General features: G+C 43.0%; 1 protein-coding gene across 2 annotated transcripts in view; it reads left to right on the forward strand.

Annotated features, from left to right (window-relative positions):
• Myo16 (myosin XVI) overlaps positions 1 to 20,006 on the forward strand; it is a 366,311-nt gene that overhangs the window by 54,203 nt on the left and 292,102 nt on the right. For both annotated transcript variants that reach the window (XM_052162641.1, XM_052162640.1), the window contains exon 3: positions 1,213 to 1,356. In XM_052162641.1, the coding sequence (XP_052018601.1) occupies positions 1,213 to 1,356 (144 nt within the window). The remainder of the gene's footprint in view (positions 1 to 1,212; positions 1,357 to 20,006) is intronic.

The raw sequence follows: 20,006 nt of genomic DNA on the forward strand, positions 1-20,006 counted from the left end.
ATAATCAATACTTTGGGGGAGCTGTAAGTTATTTAGAAATCTTTGATCTTATTGGGGCTGGCAGTTACTACTCATTTGGTAGGAATAAAACATAATTTAATTGAAACTTAGTGTCCCATCCACTGAAGACAGATACAGGCATGCAATCTGACCAATGGGAAGAGGAGTTGGATTTTCCTGTGTGTGCTGTGATGATTATCACACCAGGGATCTCTGTCCCTGGTATGGCCAACTCCTGGGTACCACGCCCACCACCATCCTGCTGTAGGCACCATGGCCTGACTTTGGAAACTTCCCTCATACAGCATTTTATCTCTACCATTATGTATCATGAACTCTGAATATTTTGATAGTAAATGCTAGTCATACTGAACCCTCCTCCCATGTTGTGACTGAAAAGTTTCTCGACATAGTAAATTCAACAATGCTAGGGCTTATGTAGTCTGTTTCCTTACGTGTGTGTGTGTGTGTGTGTGTGTGTGTGTGTGTGTGTGTGTGTATGACTAGAGGCCAGCAGTGAGCATCAGATATCTGGACCTACAGTTTCCTGTGGCTGTGAGTAGGCTAACAAGGATGCCGGAAACAGAACTCAGGTCTAGTGCAGGGACAGTATTCACTCTAAAGTGTAGAACAATACCTGAGTCCTTCCTCCTGGAAGTCCTCTGAAGGTCATTGACTGCCACCTCTGTGGAGACTTACTGTAGCCAATGCAGGTGTGATGACTGTCACTCCACAGCAGACTCCTCCAGGACTGTGTCCCTCACTGTCTATCCAGTAAATAGCGGCAGGAGATGAGATGTTGTAGTGGGAATATGGAGTAAAGAATTTGGTAAAGAAAAGTCCATTCTAAGCATATAATGTAAATTCTATATAAAGCGTATCTATCATGGAAAAGCAATATTATATGTCTGTTAATAGTCCTAATAAACTATGTTTTGAATCAGAACCATAATATATGCAAATGGATATTTTAGAAACTTTACTGTAGATGGCCCAAGAATATACACTGTAACTTTTAAGTATCTACACCTGTTTACTTTCTCATGCCCAATATCTGTAGCCAGGTTTCCCCATCAATCTGGCATCTGCCCCTTTCCTTTAGACTCACTGGGGACAGAGAACACAGTTTGGGCTTCACATGCCGCACTCTTGACTGTCAGTGACATTTACAGATGTATTATAGCTTGTGTTTCTTTTCTGTATTTCTTTCAGTGTGCTCGATATGACAACGTCTTCATAGCAGAAGTCCTCATTGACCGGGGTGTCAATGTCAACCACCAGGATGAGGACTTTTGGGCTCCAATGCACATTGCCTGTGCCTGTGACAACCCTGATATTGTCCTGTTGCTCATATTAGTAAGTACATTAATCCAGTTGACCTAGCACTTGAAGAATTGATGGCAGATTCGCATTTAACATTATCTCTCAATGTATCACACTACTTTTGGAAAAAGCATGTGTGTCACCATTCATGCCTCAAGAATATAGATACTTAGAAACTAAATTTGCCAGTCCCGAGTCTCCTAAAATAATTCACATCCATGTCATGATAAGCTTTAGAGTTGCATGTTTTGATCCATATCAGTGTTAATAGAATGGCCATGTTTATTCTCAAGAATGCACATGCAGTCAGCTGCAGTTGAACTTCCAAAAATATGTCTTTCAGACTGGTGAGATGGCTTAGTGGTTAAGAGCACTCACTGCTCTTCTGAAGGTCCTGAGTTCAATTCCCAGCAACCACATGGTAGTTCACAGCCATCCATAATGAGATCTGACACCCTCTTCTGAGGTGACTGAAGACTGCTACAGTATACTTACATACAATAAATAAAGAAGTTTAAAAAACAAAGACATGTCTTCCAAGGGGATCGTGAATTTGTGAAGGAGCAGAGAGACATGGTAGAGCTTGGAAGGTGAAGTAGAAATTATGCAGATACAGTACTTGTATGAAATACTCAAAGTCGAATAATAACAACAACCACCTCTCTTCCCATGCTGGAATACACATCACTAGGTAGGACTTTCTAAGCTCAGGCGCAGTTCTGAAACTTGGTTCCATTGTCAGCCAACATCCCACCCCTCTAGTCTAGAATGCCAAAACTTCTAAAGGAGGTACAGTGCAAAAAGCTAGCTTCTTTATGTGGTCTCCATGGAAGGCAGGTCCAGACTGCTGTGTAGCTATGACATTACAGAATGGATGCTGCAGACCTTGGCAATGATGACAACCCTGAGCTCATACATGACCATGTCATGATCTCAGAAGACTCATTATGTGGGCCTTTGTGCAGATCCTCCCACCTTGACACTGTGATCATGAGAGGTATTTCCTTCAGAACACCACTAAGGACTGGAAGCAGCACACCCCAAAGTGCACGCAAGACATAATGTTGCTTATCCAAAAGCCAAGCCTAGAGTAAACCTGGATGTGAAAACCCATGCCCAAGGTCTCATAGTTAGGATGAACTACATGGTGGCAAATTCTTTAGGTCTCTCTGAGGCTCCATGAATGAGGAAATCAATGTGAGGTTTGTGTACTCTGAAGTTAAACTGCCTCTTTCAAGGAAAATCAATAACTAGTGATGTCCACTCCAGTCCTCAGAATAAATGTTTAGAAGAGTGACTCTCTGAAGAAGCATCGAGTCTTCTTAACTCAGGGTGGATTCCACATGCCCTTGCCAGACTCAGTCTTCACTTCTGTGTGAAGCGGAGAGTTCTCTCTAGTGGTCATCTTCCTTTGATTCATCCTCCACTTGTTTGAACATGACCCTGTTTATCCCTGAAATTATCAACATGTTGCCTCTGTTCTTGAACTCCACACCTCGTTGTGAGTATGGACTTGTTTAAAGAATGGCTTATTTCTCCACACTCTCAGGAGAAACAATAATTTTGGCTTTCCATTTAAGAAGTTAATGAAATTTTAAGCCTAAATCAAGTAGAGGAGAGTTAGCTGAGTCCAAGCAAGGGGTATAGACTTGCAAGACTGAGTTTCTGTTATTAGGAGAGGGAGGAAGGCAAGCTTTCCAATGGATATAGAGGAGAATGAAAGACATCCTTCCTAATGATCCAGGCTGGGGCAATTTGAGGAACAATCAAAAATAGTCCAAATAGATTATAATGCAAAACAGGCAACAATAAATTCTGTGCTTGTGCTTAAAAATAATAAATGGGAGTGTTTGTCACTCTGGTTGTCAGCATGAACCTGGCAAAATGGACCTAACAATGATGTGGACTAAAGTCTCATGCAATAGCCAACTTTATTCAGGGCATCATTTATGCTTGAATTACATGAGTAAGGTATCCAGTCACAACGACAAGTCACATGTGGCAAAAACGTGTTTTGTCATAGGGCACATGAATCACAGCAGTTCAATAAACTCACCTGTCCAGTACACCTGGGAAAAGCAAGGAAGCACATTCCGAGAACACCAGCATGCGTTTGAAGAAGCTCACTTCACAAGACACCAAGCTTGTTTTCCTGGAGTTCTCTCATAAGCACTCGGAATTCCCCTTGCAGGCTTCCATTCTTGGACTGTGTTTCAAGAGCAGAGAACACACGGGTCTACTGTGCAGATGAACTGTGAAAGATTCACGTAGATTGTCTACTCTCCAGTAGCTGGAGCTCACCATTTCCCTCAGCTACTGTGGTGTTCCCAGTGAATCCCTTCTGAAGCTGACAGTGTGGAAAGAAAGGAAAGATGGCTAATCATCACAGACCTGACCTGAGTTTCCTCAGATAGAGGGTTAAGGCCCAACTCAACAGTGATGAGATATGTCTGCTTCAGGTGACCTTGGCGTGATAAGAATGACATATTCCTAGTGGTCCGCCAAGACACACAAACTCAGAAAGACATGGGAAGTTTTTATGTGATTCCTATTCAAAGGGCTCTTGGGCATAATACATAGTAGTGTGCCTCTCTTTTCCAAGGTTGTGAAAAAAAATCAGTGGAAATCTGAGAAACATTAACAGTTAAAAGGAAGCCAAGCAGATAAGGCTAGGGACAACTACAGTGTAGGCTCTGCAACAGCTCTGGGGTAGAGGAAAGGCAGGCTGCCTTTACTTAAAACTATTATAATCCATTTTCTGTTGTATTCTTTTTAAAAAATATTTTCTTTGAAAAGAACCATGCCAGGCTTTCCTATATAAAAGATCACCTCCTACACTGTGCATCAGGTGCATTTGTCAGTGGACAAGTTCACACTAGGGTTCTAATCAATTTCATGATGCACTTAAAATGACAGGATCATTTATAGTCTGTGGTAACTGTGTAAATGTAAATGTTATTGCAATCCTTAACTGCAGAAATGGCCAGAGGGAGATGGCTAAGCTACACTGTTCTTGATCCTTAGAGAGCTTACACAATTAATGCTGTTGTGAAGTTGGAGGTTCTCATTTTAATTTCAAAGACTGTGTGACCTTAAGTTATGGAGGAAAATTTCCTTGTATGTCAGAAACACTATGTGTGTGACTAAGTTACTGTCTAAGATATGATAGATGTGTGTGTGTATGAGTGTATGTATTTGTATGTATGTGAGTTTGTGTATTAATGTATGTGTATGAGTGTGTGTGTGTGTTAGTGGACATGTGTGAGTATATGTGTGTATGTGTGTTAATGTATTGTGAGTGTATGTGTGTTAGTGTAAGTGTATGAGTGTGTTTGTGAGTGTGTGATGTGTGAGTTTGTGTGTATGAGGGTGTGTATGTGTGTATGGTATGTGTCTATGTGAGTGTATGTTTGTGAGTATATTGTATATGTGTGTATGAGTGAGTGTATGTGTGTATGTGTGTATGTGTGTATAAGTAAGTGTGTGTATGTGCGTGTATGTATCAGTGTCCGTGTGTGTATGAGTATGCATGTAAGTATGTGAGTGTATGTGAGTGTATGCTTATGTGTGTGTATGTGTATATATGAGTGGTGTGTATGTGTGTGGTGTGTGTGTGTTTGTGAATTCATGGGTGTGCACATATAAATCTGTTTCTTTGGAAGATCATAATTTTGTCTTCATTTGAAGAAGTCTTGTGTAGATGTAGTGGTCCATAACTGTAATCCTGACATTCAGAAGGCAGAAAAAGGAACACATGGGCAGCCAAGGGTACACAGGGAGACTGTTTAAACAGAGACACACCAAAAGTGGAGGAAGGAGAGATGGGAAAGACTCCGAAGTCTTTTGGAGTTCAACTGAGTTCTGATCAAAGGCAGTAGGCAGATGGACCCAGCTCCTATCACAGCAGTACTGTCCAGTCAGTGGCTGTCAGGGAAGCAACATGGACTGTGAGTTCACTACAAGCACTGATTTATGAGAGGATCCTGGAAAATTATGTTTCTTTAGGATTGTAAGAAACTTCAAGTCCCTTCGGTGAAAAATGCCTTAGGACCTTGCTCAGAGATTCTCTCTCCGTCACGGCTGAGACTGCTCTGTGGCCCCATCCTCAGCTCTGCTCATAGCTGTGCACTGTCCTTGCAATGCCCGAGAGTTAGAACCTGTTTTCTCTTGTAGCTTCCAGGGTTTGTTTGAATTCTGTAAAGATTCTCGTGCCATATGAAGTGTGTGAGAGCTTGAGTCCCTGTGCTTGTCAGCAGCCTCTGAGCTGACTTGCTTTCCCGTGGCCTGCACTTAAAATTACTGTACATTTCCAAAGATTTCTGATACTCCTTTAAAATATGCATAATTTATCTTTTAAATTACAATATAATTATCATTTCCCCTCCCTTTACTCCCTCCAACCCCTCCCATGTTCTTCATACCCTTTCAAATTCACGGTCTCTGTTTTTTTAATTAAAAGTTATTTTTACTTATATTATACATGCATAAATACACAGATACAACCAGATGGGTCTTTTTAGTTTACTTGTATTATATAATTTCAGGGCTGACCACGTGATAACCATCAGAGGCTCTTCCTTGGGGAGGACCTTTTCTCCCATCTCCACATTCCTCAGTTAACTGTGGTGCTTTGTCTAGGGGTGGGGCCCCATGAGATCTCTTCCATCCTTGTTATCATGTCTGCTATTGCTGTCTTTGTTCAGGTCTTGTTTGGGCGGTCATATTGTTGAGGTATCTTTGGTGAAGTCATTTCTGAAGGATACAATCTCATGGTAGACTTCCTCATGTCCTCTGCCTCATAAGATAGTTCCACTCCCTCCTAAGCACCATTCCATGAACATTGGTTACAGAGTCTGGGTTGTAGATATCTATTGACACTGGTACCCAGGAGCGTTGTTCTCTGCCTTTTGACCTGTTGTGTTTTCTGTGATGGCTCCCACTGGGGAATCTCTAATATTCTTATTTTTTCTTTATTGATTTATTTAATTATTTTATATATATATATAAGTACACTGTAGTTGTCTTCAGACACACCAGAAGAGGGCTTTGGATCCCATTACAGATGGTTGTGAGCCACCAACCATCTGGGAATTGGGAATTGAACTCAGGACCTCTTAATCTCTGAGCCATCTCTCCAGCCCCTCTAATATTAATGTTGTCCTTCTAATCATATTTTCTCATATAAGAAAAAATATTTTAAAATACAAAAGCATAATTTCCAACATGAGTATCATGAAATTTGTAATTTTACATAGTTATTTAAATCATGGTATTGATTCATGTAAATATTGGCAACAATTCAGAAGAAGCATTCAAGAGAAAAGAGGGAAAGTTGCCCGGCTTGCATCTGACACTTTTAGGGAAAAGCTTATTCTTTTTTTTTTTTAATTTTTTTTATTCGATATAATTTATTTACATTTCAAATGATTTCCCCTTTTCTAGCCCCCCACTCCCCGAAAGTCCCGTAAGCCCCCTTCTCTCCCCCTGTCCTCCCACCCACCCCTTCCCACTTCCCCGTTCTGGTTTTGCCGAATACTGTTTCACTGAGTCTTTCCAGAACCAGGGGCCACTCCTCCTTTCTTCTTGTACCTCATTTGATGTGTGGATTATGTTTTGGGTATTCCAGTTTTCTAGGTTAATAACCACTCATTAGTGAGTGCATACCATGATTCACCTTTTGAGTCTGGGTTACCTCACTTAGTATGATGTTCTCTAGCTCCATCCATTTGCCTAAGAATTTCATGAATTCATTGTTTCTAATGGCTGAATAGTACTCCATTGTATAGATATACCACATTTTTTGCATCCACTCTTCTGTTGAGGGATACCTGGGTTCTTTCCAACATCTGGCAATTATAAATAGGGCTGCTATGAACATAGTAGAGCATGTATCCTTATTACATGGTGGGGAATCCTCTGGGTATATTCTTAAAGTGTCATTTGTACCAACAAAGCACAACTGTATTTATAAGACATGTATACATGTATATCTGTGTATATGTATGTATATATATGTGTGTGTATATATAAAATATATATGTATACATACACACAGATTATATTTGATTTCTAAAGTCCTGTTTGTTAGGCATTTTTGTCTTTCTAATTTCAAGAACTATTTACTTCAAAAGCATTGCATACAAAAAGAAATGAATGAAAGAAAGATAAGAGACAGACAGACAAACTGACAAAAGAAAATTTACCTATCCTCCTATCTGTCAAAAAACCCACTTCTAGTTTTTCTTTCCTTGTGTTTATATGTATTGTGTATGTGTGTATGTATGTGTGCATAAATGCATGTATCTGTTGGAGGTACATGTATGTCTCTGTGTAGATAAGTATATATATAAATATGCATTGCATTCATGTGCCTGCATGTATATGTAGGTGTATGTGAATATCCATGTGCTTCTGTAGAGCACACCCCTAATATTTGGATTCTTACTACATTCACATTGCACAGATTCCATGTAAGTCTGTCCGTGTGCATGTGCTCATGAGCATATGCATGTGGGTAAAGCACACACTCAATGCTTAGATTTATACAGGTGCATATTGTTTATTTTTTCACAGTTTCCTGAGTATTTTACACATTTTGAAACATTCCAAGCATGAATTCAGTGGTGCATGGTTTCCATATTTAGGTGCTATAATATTTTAGGAATACTTTTGGCAACTTGGTTTGTACTTCCTCATATTCACAGATGATTATCACTTCATAATTTAAGAGGTCTGCGTTTCCAGTAAAATATAGCAGCTTTCTACCAGGAGTGAAATAGAAGTGCAGCAAGCATCTGAATCAGGAGTTGACAAATCTCTGTGGATACTGCAGTCATTTGAGTCCAATACCTTTAGGCTTTTAGTTAAAGCAGCCCCTGTACCTCACACTCTAAGATGTAACTGGACTGTACCTCTGAGAAGTTCCTAGTACTGCAATCTTGGGAAGGGTTGAGAAAATTACATATCTAGAACTATGTCTGCAGGTGTCTCAACCTCACACCGGGTTCAAGGTGTGAAGGTGATACACCCGAAAGTCCTCACTTAAAGGGACATGCCATGCAATGTGCCTGCAGCCTGAGTTTGGTTTCATGGTTGTAACTCAAGGACAGATTTCAAATGAGGAAATGTCCACTCATGTGTTTCCCTGGTGTGGGATTTCTGCTCTCATTGGAATGCACCTTCTATGTTGGTGACACTGTGGTGGATACAGAAACATAAAGGAACATAAACAGAAAAGAGCACTTCAGTAGTGGAATGTATGGCCACAAGAAGAGATGCAACTATGAAATCTTTAGCAGGGTGCCTCCTTTCCAAGAAGGCGGGGCTCGCTAGAGGAATACACCAATTATATTGGGTGCCCTGAGAGTTGGAGGACAGGGGTTTGGTTGGTCAGCAAAGCAGCACATTTGAATAGTGTTGTAGGTTGGAGAATAAACTCCACGAAAATCAACAGATCCATGTCTTTGAGTTCATAGCATGGTTGGCGGATGACTGCGGCACATAAGATTCCTGAGATTTAACCACATCCTTAGTTAGTACAGTAGCTGCTATAGAAGCACAGAGAAAATCCAATTAACATCTAGACCAGCAGGAGGCAGAGTGATGGGGAGGGGTCTGAACTGTGGTACCAGATATTCAAGTCGACACGTACAGGGCTTTGTCCAGACCCTTGGGGAGTTGAGAGCATGTGGCGCAGAGATGTGATAAATGTTCAGTAGTGGGTCAGGCAAATGAGACCTGAAGAAGGTTCTTGTGGACAAGACTTGCCTAGAGACAGAGGAAGGCAATGGTGAGGCCCAGGAGATGCTGTTACCATCACAAGGATACGGGGCTGGGAAGGCAGCTCAGGTGAAACAGTGATTGCTGCTCATGAGGGCCCAAGCTCGATCTCAGCACCCACATGAAAATCAAGATGCATCAGAATGGCCTTGCAATCCAGGGCTGGGGAAACAGAAGGGCTTGCTGACCCAGCCGAGCCTTCTTGGCAGGTTCTAGGAAAATATGAGAGACTCCACCTCACAACAAAAGCAATAAATAGAAAACAGATCATGACTGAACAATGACAGTCTGAGGTCATTGTCTGACCTCCAAACAAGTTATTTGTGTACACATGAATACCACACACACACACATGAATAGATATATGCATACATAAACACACATGTGCATGCACACATACTATGCCCAAGTAATTACCCAAGTATTCTTACCCCAAGTTCTAAAAGAGTATGTTACCTAAAAATTACATTAAAATCCTTCTACTCAAAATAATGGGGTATGGATATGAGGCATTTAGGGTAATGATTAGGTCAAGAGGATAGCAACCACAGGACTAAGATTACAAATAATTGGGCTCCTGGGAGTTAGCTAGCCTCTTCCAACTCACAAGGACACATCTGTAAGACTCTACAGATGTGCTCTCTGCCGGTGCCTTGGTCTTGGAACAGACTCAGCCACTTCCCATGCCCTGTGTGACAGCCCAGATTCATATCTGGGGGCAGAGTCTGTCACTAGTGCAAGCAATTCTCAGCCTTGCATTGCCTCTGAGTAGGTGACGAGAGGCCAAGTTTGTTCTCCATGGGGCTCCGTGGAGAGGTGCTCAGTAGAACCTGCCTCCTAAGCAGTGGCTTTCCTAGAAGCAGGTGAAGAAATGAGTCTGACTTCTGTCCTCCGAGGAGCAGACGTGGGCCCCACTCACTCCCAGTTGTGGAGAGTGGTGCTCTCCACTCCGTACAAACTCACCCCAGGCTCCTGAGCAGGATGCCTACCAATAAATCATGCTGCATGGAGTCCCTCATTCCTTTACATTGAGGCTTACAGAAAACTTCTCTGTGAACGCATTTTCAGAGAACATGTTACAGTAGCAGAACATTGTTACAATGTATTCAGTGGAGCCCAGAGATGTGAGACCCAGCATACTACATATTCCTCAAGTTAGTATGATATACTCTCCGCATTCAGGAGTTTGACATCCTTATTCCCTTTTCAATATTATATATATTGCAACTGCCACATTTGGGTGCTTTAATATTAATAGAAATATGGTGCAGGGTAATTTATATGTTAGCTGTTTTATCTTGTTCCATGGAGACATGATGAAACCTGCTCCTTTTAAAATTATTTAATTTAGAAAGCCTGAAGCAGGCCTTGCCAAGTGAAATCCCTGTGGCAGATTTCATAGACTATCTCCTCTGAATCAATGTAGTGATATCAAAACCTTCAGAAGATTTCTGCTGTCTAGGCTGAACAAGCGTGTCTCAGAATTGTGTGTGAAAGTAAACACAGTGCCAGTGGCCTTTTTGTGGATGTGGGGGAATTTCTACTCCACAGAATACATTCACAGACACATACAGAGACATACACACACACATGCAAATACATAAAGACAAACACACACAGACATTAACACACACACACACACACTCTGTTGTATGGTCCACCTTTTCATATCTTGGATGTCTTGTCTTGATTCTTGATCATGTGTCTGTCTGTTACATTACTTAAATCGCTGTCCAGTAGTAACACAACTCAGAAAGAAAGCAATGGCTACTGCATTCAGAAGCCAAAGTGGAAATTCAGGAAACATTGCACAAAAGAATCAGGATTGGCTGCGTTTGAGAAATGCAAGGAGAGTTCAACTCATAGAGAACATATGCAAAAGCAGAATATTGGAGTGCTTTGCAGATTCATCTTTGTAGTCTTTCATGTTACAATTGAAGACTTTCATAAAGTCTCTGAAAGGTTAAGTGCCATGAGTCAAGTGGAAATATACACACTTAAAACACATTTATATATACATATATATTAGCATCAAAAAGTCAGTTAAAATTAAATAGTATCAAATAAAATAAGCTATCTTTCAACATTTTCAGTCAGCTAATAAGAAGCAGATATATAAACAGTCTATAACTTGAATTTATACCAGAAACAGAAGTGAGGAGCCACTGGATGCTATCAGTGGTGTGACTACCCAGCTGATGGCAGAAGAGAACATAGACTTTCAAGGAAACATAAGGCAAAGGCAAAGTGTCTGTGAGATGGTCTGGTGCAGCTGTCCTCACTCACAGAGCTATCTATGGGCACCGGGCACAGCCTGTCTTGCTGGCTTATGTCCAGCCTGATTTACAGAATCAGCCAGCATAGTCCTGTAGCTATCTCCTCAGTTCTGCAGCACTCCTATGAGCTGCGTCATGCACAATGAGACTCCGCCCACCTGCATGTGATAACTGAACTAGTTAACACCCGCAGTGCCACAGAGGAGGGTGTCGGGGCATCTCCAGGCTAAGACTGTCCCACTAACACCTTTACAGACTGTGCCTGGTACTCACTGCCAGTTCAGACCTGCCCAGAGCATATGGACAAGGTGGCTTCTATGTTACCCTAGTAGCTCCCAGCATGCAGATACATCCCAGGGTTCTGTCACTGATAAGCATGGGTATCACACATACCTCACCAGGGAGGCCTTAAACCTCCCAGCACACTGGCTTATAAAATAAAGTTCAAAGCTGATGCAGCAAGGATGCCTGTGGGCATATAAAGGACACTAGATCGATAGAGTAGTTTCTCTGATCATCTGAGCAGAGGTTAATAGAGGGAAAAATAAATTATGCTCAAATACTGGCAACCTTCATTCGGGGAAGAGGTACAGAGTCAGCAGGACTGAAAGTCTCCACAGCTCCACAGACACAGTAGGGCCATCCCTGGAAGCAGAATGGTCTCCTTTCAAGGGGAGAACATGCATAACTTTAGTTCCATCATTCCAGACGTTCACACCAGGGGGGTGTCAGGTGGGAGACTATGAGGACTGGTGATCTCCAGGTTCACATTTGTCTGCAGCACATTACTGATCCCCCATTTCTGTAACTGCTGCCTTCTTCATACTATGTATTGTTAAAACATCTATGCATCCTCAAAAGAGAACAGCAGCTGGATGAGCCCAAAATGAGTTTGAGGTGTACAGGTGAATTCAGAATTTGAACTTGGACAGTAAGAGTTGTTCCAGAGAAAGCTGTGGTTCCAGGACCAGCCAGGGAAACTTAATAAACCCTGTCACATACTAAGATTTAAATAAAGGTGGTTGATTGTAGTTGGTAAAGCATTTACCTAATGGGGAAAGGCCATAGCTTCAGTCCCCCAATGCTCAAAAATAATTAAAAATATAAAATAAAAAGGCATAACGTTCTTTATTGAAACTGCTACAAGTTGGACACTGCGCTCACATCAGAGTCTGACAGAAACTGAGAAACAAGGTTTCTGCACCTACCATGGGTCATCCTGTGTAGTGCACTGATTCATTTATTAGTATTTAGTGCTCTAAAGTATTTATACCAATGACTCACATGCTGTGCAATATCAGAGCTTCTGACTGTGATGGACTAAATGCTGGGTCCTCTGAAGATGAAGTATAGGTCCTGTTCCTGGGCTGGGCAGGCAGCTCTGGGCCACAGCGTGCCAGAAGACCTCTAAGACATGACCTGCCCTGTAGACCATCGTGGAGGCATCATGGAATAATAAGACGGTGGTCTCTGAGTGACATCCATGGGAGTGAGGGACACACAGGTGATGAATTTTAGACATAACCTCACAGTCTTGTCTATAGCCTTCACCTTGCTTTCAAGAGAGGGAAGGTTTAAGAATGTTTCCATGTCCAGGATTTAAGAGAGATGGCTTAGTGTGCAAAGGAACTTACTACCAACCCTAATGATCTAGGTTGATCCCAAAGAAACCTCATGGTAAACCAAGGAAACTTAATACCACCAGTTGTCTTCTGACCTAAAGGCACACACACAGAGACACAGAGACACACATGCAGACACAGACACAGACACAGACACACACACACACACACACACACACACACACACACATACACTGTGGCATGCATGTGCACAACAAGAAATAAATGTTTAATTATAGATACCATTAATACATATATGTATTATATGTATATGTATAGCCACAGTGGATTATCTGTATGTGAAGGGCCATGCGTTCCTAGTTGGAACTAGTTCCCAGTGTTAACACTGGGGTTCCTGGAGATTCTGCCCCCAGAAGGGAGAAGCACAGGAGCAGTTGGCAGTGGAACTTAGAGACAGAGAGTCATATTTGCATGTGAAGGCAACAGAAGCCAGCAGGAAATCAGATCAACCCAGAAAATGTGGACCCTAAAAATGGAAAGAGCATTTGAAAAGTAAGCCAATTATAAACTATCTTTGGGGAAGAAGTAGGCTGCAAAGACAGAGAAAAGCAGCCAGGTTTATAAGGAAAACCAGGGCTTATGCTGAAGGCGCAGGAGTGGGGAGTGCCTTGAAAATCTCCTGGGCAATGGGGAGGTTATATTTCTGGGAGTCTTAAGTCAGTCAGACATGCTAGGCAAAAATAGAGAAAATTGCAAACCACACCCATTCCTCCTTGTAAGGGTAAAGATCAGACTAAACTCTTTCTTTTACTTAAGTATGTAAATGTGATTGAATAGGAGATTAAAATAGGAATAAGATACTTTTAAAATCTCTTTGAGCATTTAGTTACTATGTGTGTGTGCATTTGTATGTGCACATGAGTGTGTGGTGGTATGCATTTGGAGATCAGAGAATAACTTGCCATGATGAGCTTTCTTCTTCCATTGGGGTCCAGGGACATGACTCAGGTTGAAGACTTGGCAGCAAGTGTTCCGACCCTGAGCCATTACGTTCAACCAAAGGAAGACATGACGGCTCGTTAAGACACTAGGGAGAAATCATATACTCAGGTCATTAGTGCAGCACACTGACAGACAGAAAATGTCAACTTCCCAGACCTTCAGTTTGTTTGTAAATCTAGAAAAGACTATATTTTCTCAGGGCAGGTATGGACTCTTTGGATCAGCCAGACATGCATTTAACAAAGGCTGCTTTCAGACAATAATTAAATGAATGATTAATGAGTTAGCAGCACTGGCTGGTTTCATGCAAGGCTTTGTTCAATAAACATTGACCAAGCGCCTACGTGGGTTGCACACAAAGCTTCCCACGGAGGGCATTCCTGGCTTACTAGGATGGGCAGCTTAGGTGACATGAGATTGGGCTGCCTTTCCTGTACGGCGTACTTTCCTCCCTCATGATCCTTTCCTTGGCCTTTTTTCAGGAAGATGTTCTTAATAGGCTTTCTTGTAAAACTACGTCTTTTAATTGGATAGATGACCTTTAATTATATTCTGACTATTAATTGATTCAAATGTCACTCCAACTAGCTCCCCAGATAACCATTAATGTGTCTAAATCCCTTTCACCTTTGCATTTAGTAGACATGAGACTTGCTAGGGGCATGCCAGAAGGGCTCTGGGCATTCACCTCAAAGGTAGTTGTGTTCCTTATTTATTTTCAAAAGACATGGTCCATTAAAATTTAATGTATTTGTTGGAGAAAGGTGGAAATGTCCATCCAAATGCAAGGGATAAAGTTTTAAAGATGAATAGTTGTGTCACAGGATGAGCATCAAGTACTTTGATATTCTTTGTAGGCCTGTGCCCCCACCCCCAGGATATGTATAGACCTCGTCAAATCTATATATCTTGTGTACATCTTTGGAGATGTAGGTGTCTTTTCCACTTGATGAATAAGTGTAAGTGTTGGTTTTGATTATTTGTTTGTTTGAGTAGATTTCTTTCTTTCTTTCTTTTTAAAGATGTTTTCTTTATTTACATTTCAAGTGTTATTTCCTTTCCTCATTTCCCCCTGGAAAATTCCCTATGCCAACCTCCTCCCCCCTCACTAAGCCACCCACCCACTCCTGCTTCCATGTCCGAGAATTCCCCTACATTGGGGCATCGAGCTTTCACAGGACCAAGGGCCTATCTTCTCATTGATGTCTGACAAGGCCATCCTCTGCTACACATGCGGCTGGAGCCATGGGTCCCTCCATGTGTACTCTTTGGTTGGTGGTTTAGTCCCTGGGAGCTCTGGGATGGGGGAGGGTATGTTCTCGATCTGAGTGTCCCTTCCTCCTCTACTCCCAGTCCCTTCCCCCACACCTCCCTCTCCCCCCACACTCTCTCCTCTTCCATTTACCCTCAGAGAAGACCAGGCCTCCTAAGGATATCCATCAATCAAATACCACCATATAACAAGTTACAATAAAACTAGCCACAGACCCTCATATCAAGGATGTATGAGTCAACAAGGCAGGAGGAAAAAGGGTCCCAAAAGCACACAAAAGAGTCACAGACAGCCCCACTCCCACTAAGATTCCCACAGAACACCCAGCTACACAACCTAACTGTAACATATATTCAAATGACCTAGCTCAGAGCCATGCAAGTTCCACGGTTGCTGCTTCAGTCTCCGTGAGCCCTGCTAATTTGATTCTGTGGGCCATGTTCTCATAGTATACCAACCTGGAGGCAAGGTTTTTGTTGTTGTTGTTGTTGTTGTTGTTTATGGATAAAAGAGAGAGGAGGAGGAGAACAGGCGGAGGCATCTGGGAAAACCCAGAGCAGAGAGAATTGGAAGCCGACTGGATAGGCCAAGGCTGTCTCTTGGGAGCAGAGAGAAGTGGAGAACAGCAGAGAAGGGTAGATACTTGCAGGGTAAAGACGGCAAGGGAGAAACCTTGCTATTGTATGGAGATCAACAGGCATCTGGGTGCAGAGAAACCTGGGAACTGTGGCAGCCTAGGAGCTAGCATAATAGAGAAGGGCCAGGGTGCTAGTGTGGGCTGAGTGTGGGCGGAAGGGACCTGGGGGCCAGCATGAGGTTTGGTATGTAAGATGTATATGTCAGTGGAGACCCATACCTCCCTTCCACCAGAGGCAAGCGGAATGGCTCTTTTTGGCAGATGGGATCTTGTTTCACAAGTTCCTGAGGAATGCTGCCTGTTTTCCTAGCCTCTAGAACCCCTTCTGTAGCCCAGGCCATAACTTCCAGGCATATGTACGTCTAGAAGCCTAACAGGAACCTACTCTGTCAGGTTCCTTAAGGGTGAGGGTGTGGCCAGCCTCGAAACAGAGGGTTGTTTCTCTTTTCAGTTCCATCCACCTCACAGAACTGACTTCTGGCTTCAGGCTTCCTCCCTGCAGTCTCCTCCCTCAGCCCGGACTCTGCTCTCTCAATGATCCCTGGAATAAGATGTCCGAACTCAAAGGATGTGAAGTGAAGGTCAAGAGTGTCCTCACTTAGACAGTCTCTGGACTTCCCCAGCCCTGAAAATTTCCTTTAGTAGCATGGTTTTTACTACTAGGCCATTTTGTCAGATAAATACCATTATATAAATGGTACACATTTTTTTTTACTGGTTGTCTTATCATATTTCACCGTACAAAATTCCTGTCTGCTGTACTGGTTACGATTCCTATCAATAGGACAGAGCAGATTTCAAAAGCAATTTAAGGGAGGAAAGATTTATTTTGGCTCATGGTTTGAAGGGATAGAGTCCGCCATCACTGGGAAAGCACCGGGCAGGCTCCAAGGAGGACAGGGTGTGTAGCAAGGACTCTCCATCTCCTCACAACTCACTGCAAGAGGAAGCAAAGCAGTGACAGGAAGTAAGGACCCCTGCATCCCTAGTTACTCATTTCCTCCTGTTTAACTCCATCTTCTGCAGTTTCCCCAAACAGCTGTGACCTAAGTATTCAGGCACAGGTCTGCAGGGGCATTTTACCTTTCTGCCTTCCAATGCTTCTGCATTTCACAGGCTCCTTTTATTTAGCTTTAGTTCTAACAGGAACCCCTCATTTTTAAAGGATAGTTCACAACCCAATGAAAGCACTCAATCCCAGGCAAACAGCTAACTGAAGTGCTTATTAGCATATCAAAAAGGGTAGGCGCTGGCTGCTTCTCTCTTGGTTCAGCTTGTGTCTGGCAAGCCCTGCCCCTTTACCCTGAACTCTCCAGCTCTCCCCTTCGGACATTTTGGCTACACCACGTGTTTGGCATCCTAACCTCCTAATCTTGCTCTCCTAACCTCTTGGCCTTCCTGTTCTTCCTTCTCTTCCCTCTCCCCTTTCATGGCCTGTTGGCTGAGCCTGCTGGCGAGGTCCAGTCTGGGATCTCACAGATGCCTCTTCCTCTTCTGCTACCTGTGTATCTATACTGAAGGCTCTCTGAGCTTTAGGATCAACCACGCCCCCTCCCATTTTCTTTCCCTTCCCGTTCAGACCCAAGAGTGGTTCTCTTCTATCGTTCCTTCCTGTTTACAGAGTGGCTCGCCTTCCAGTTTTTATATCCGTCTTCTGCTAGGTACCTATGCTCACACTTGCCTGCATTGACTTTTCTTTGGTCAGGTGGTGACCTCTGCCCTCGATGCCCGTGGGACATACCCTCCCTCTACCACTGCAGCAAACTGTCATTCTGTGAGTGTTTGGAAATGCCCTTAAGATGACTGACTGCATGCCCCATTCACACCCAATCCGTTGGAATCCTGAGAATTGTTTTCCTTCTCTTGCCTGCTTTGCTGTGGTGTGTACCAGGGCAATAAGGGTATGTGTAAATATTTATGTCTCCCCAAGTAGCAACCATTGACCTAAGAAGGTTTCACAGGGGGAGCTGTAAAACTCTGTTCCAATATAACTCAACTGTTATAAAATTTTTAAATGGCCATAATAAGGGGCTCTTAATTTTTACTGCCATGAAAATTTGTAAGTATTAAACTCTCAAAGCACATTTTAATCATAATAAAAGTCCAGTGTGCGGCTCCTTAATGAATAAGAGGGCCACCCAACTCTATTATGAGCCATACTATCTGCCAAAAATCTAGAGTCCAAAGGAAAATTACTTGCTTCTAATTTTCTCTCTTCATAAATAATGGCAGCCATAGGCAATGATTGCTAGAAATGAAAGATGCCAGTCAGTGCACACTGCTTTGAAGCCTCAGAGGTCACTGTAGAGTAAATCAAGGGTCAGGGTGTGGCCAGCCCCAGGTCCGACCCAGGTCCTGCCTCCTCAGCCTGTTCTACAGACAGAGCTTACTGCTGGCTTTAGTGTTGAGTGTTCTCATTGCAGGCCCCTCCTCCTAGTCTGGGGCTCTCTGAGCCTAAGGTGGAGGTGTTTACTGAAATTCGAGGCTTGGGGAAGGAGCCTCGGGTTTCCATTTAGTTATTCAAGAGTAATTTGGGGTGGGTGGGTGCTGGAGAGATGGCTCTATGGTTTAGAGCCCCTACTGCTCTTGCAAAAGAAGCAGATTCAGTTTCCAGCACCCACAGGGCAGCTCACGGCCATCTGTAACTCTGGTCCCAGGGAAACTAACAACCTCATCTGTCCAGAGATGTTATGTTTACAACCTAGAAAAGATTTGTCAGCAGAAAAAAAAACAAAAAACAAAAACAAAAAACCAAAAACAAAAAAAACCCCACAACTATGACTGTTCTCATGAAAGTACTTGGACAGATGTGTGTGAAAGAAGTGCAGATGGCCACAGTACAGTTTCATACAGTTAAAGCCAAGCCTGGGCAAGCTCACCTTCAGGATACATTTGTCCCTGTAGTCTGTGAGTTGCAGGCCTGCCTGATCTACACAGTGAGCTCCGGGCTGGGCAGGGTTAAATGATAGACCTTGTGTCCAAAACAGAGAGGAGGAGGAGGAGGAAGAGGAAGAAAGGAGGAGGAAGAGGAGAGGAAGAAAACAAAGGAAGAGAAAGAAAGAACAAGACACACACCCAGAGAGAGAGACAGACACAGAGAGACAGAGAGAGACAGAGACAGAGAGACAGAGAGAGAGAGACAGACAGAGAGACAGAGACAGAGAGAGATAGAGACACAGAGAGAAAACATTTAGTAGGCACAAGAGAATAATAATCCCACCCACCCACCCCAGAACGCTATGGCAAAGCCGTGTGTGCAAAGCCAGTGTGGAGGAAAATGAGATATTCCAGGAGGAAGGCTGGAATTCAAGTGGCTCAAGGCGACTCTTGTGGGCATTCGGGTGTTGGGGTAGAGGAGTTGGGGGAAGTGGGAATGTTTGAAAGGCAATGAGGATCTCTAGTGGCTGGAATGGAGCCAGAGCGTTCATGGGGCGAAGCCATGGAATCGTTCACGAAGCAGGCGCACTCAAATCTGAATCAAACGCCACAGGCACCCGAATGATGCTGGGTTGCAAATACGACGCTCACTGCGGGGGTGGGAACCTCCTGTCTGGAGACAGAGTAGCATACAAGACTATGAGTTATGAGGTTGATGAACCGAATACTTCAGGGTGGGAAAATAAGTCTTTAGTGGCTTTTGCTTGGGAGTGTGATGGGATTCAGTTACCGTCTAAGGACACAGGAGGGACAGTGTTTGCAATTAGCTCTCAGGTTGGAAGTGAGACCATGGAAGTAGAGGCCTGAGTCATGTTTGCTTTCACAAAGTATGTGTGCCCTCACAGCTTCTGTGTGCACTAAAAACACCGAAATCCTGCTGACTAAGTCTGAGGAGAGGGGCTGGATGCTTATTTTATTTTTACTGTTTCTGGTGGTCAATTTGATGACTTAAATATCAGTTTCCATAAAAATCATTGTTTTCTTTTTTAAAAATATCTTATTGTTACCTAAATGAGGATCCCAGAAGAGGGCAGCAGATTGCTGGAACTGAAATGGCAGGTGGTTGACAGTTGGCCTGCAGGACTGCTGGGGACCAATCTCTGTAACTGCAGCAGCTGTTCCACTTTGTCTGAAACAAGGGACAAGATGGCTGAGACATCTTGACAAGCCCTAAAGTCAAATTTTCAAAGTAATCC

The sequence above is a fragment of the Apodemus sylvaticus genome, chromosome 18 (genome assembly GCF_947179515.1).
Source record: "Apodemus sylvaticus chromosome 18, mApoSyl1.1, whole genome shotgun sequence".
NCBI classification, from domain to species: Eukaryota; Metazoa; Chordata; class Mammalia; order Rodentia; family Muridae; genus Apodemus; species Apodemus sylvaticus.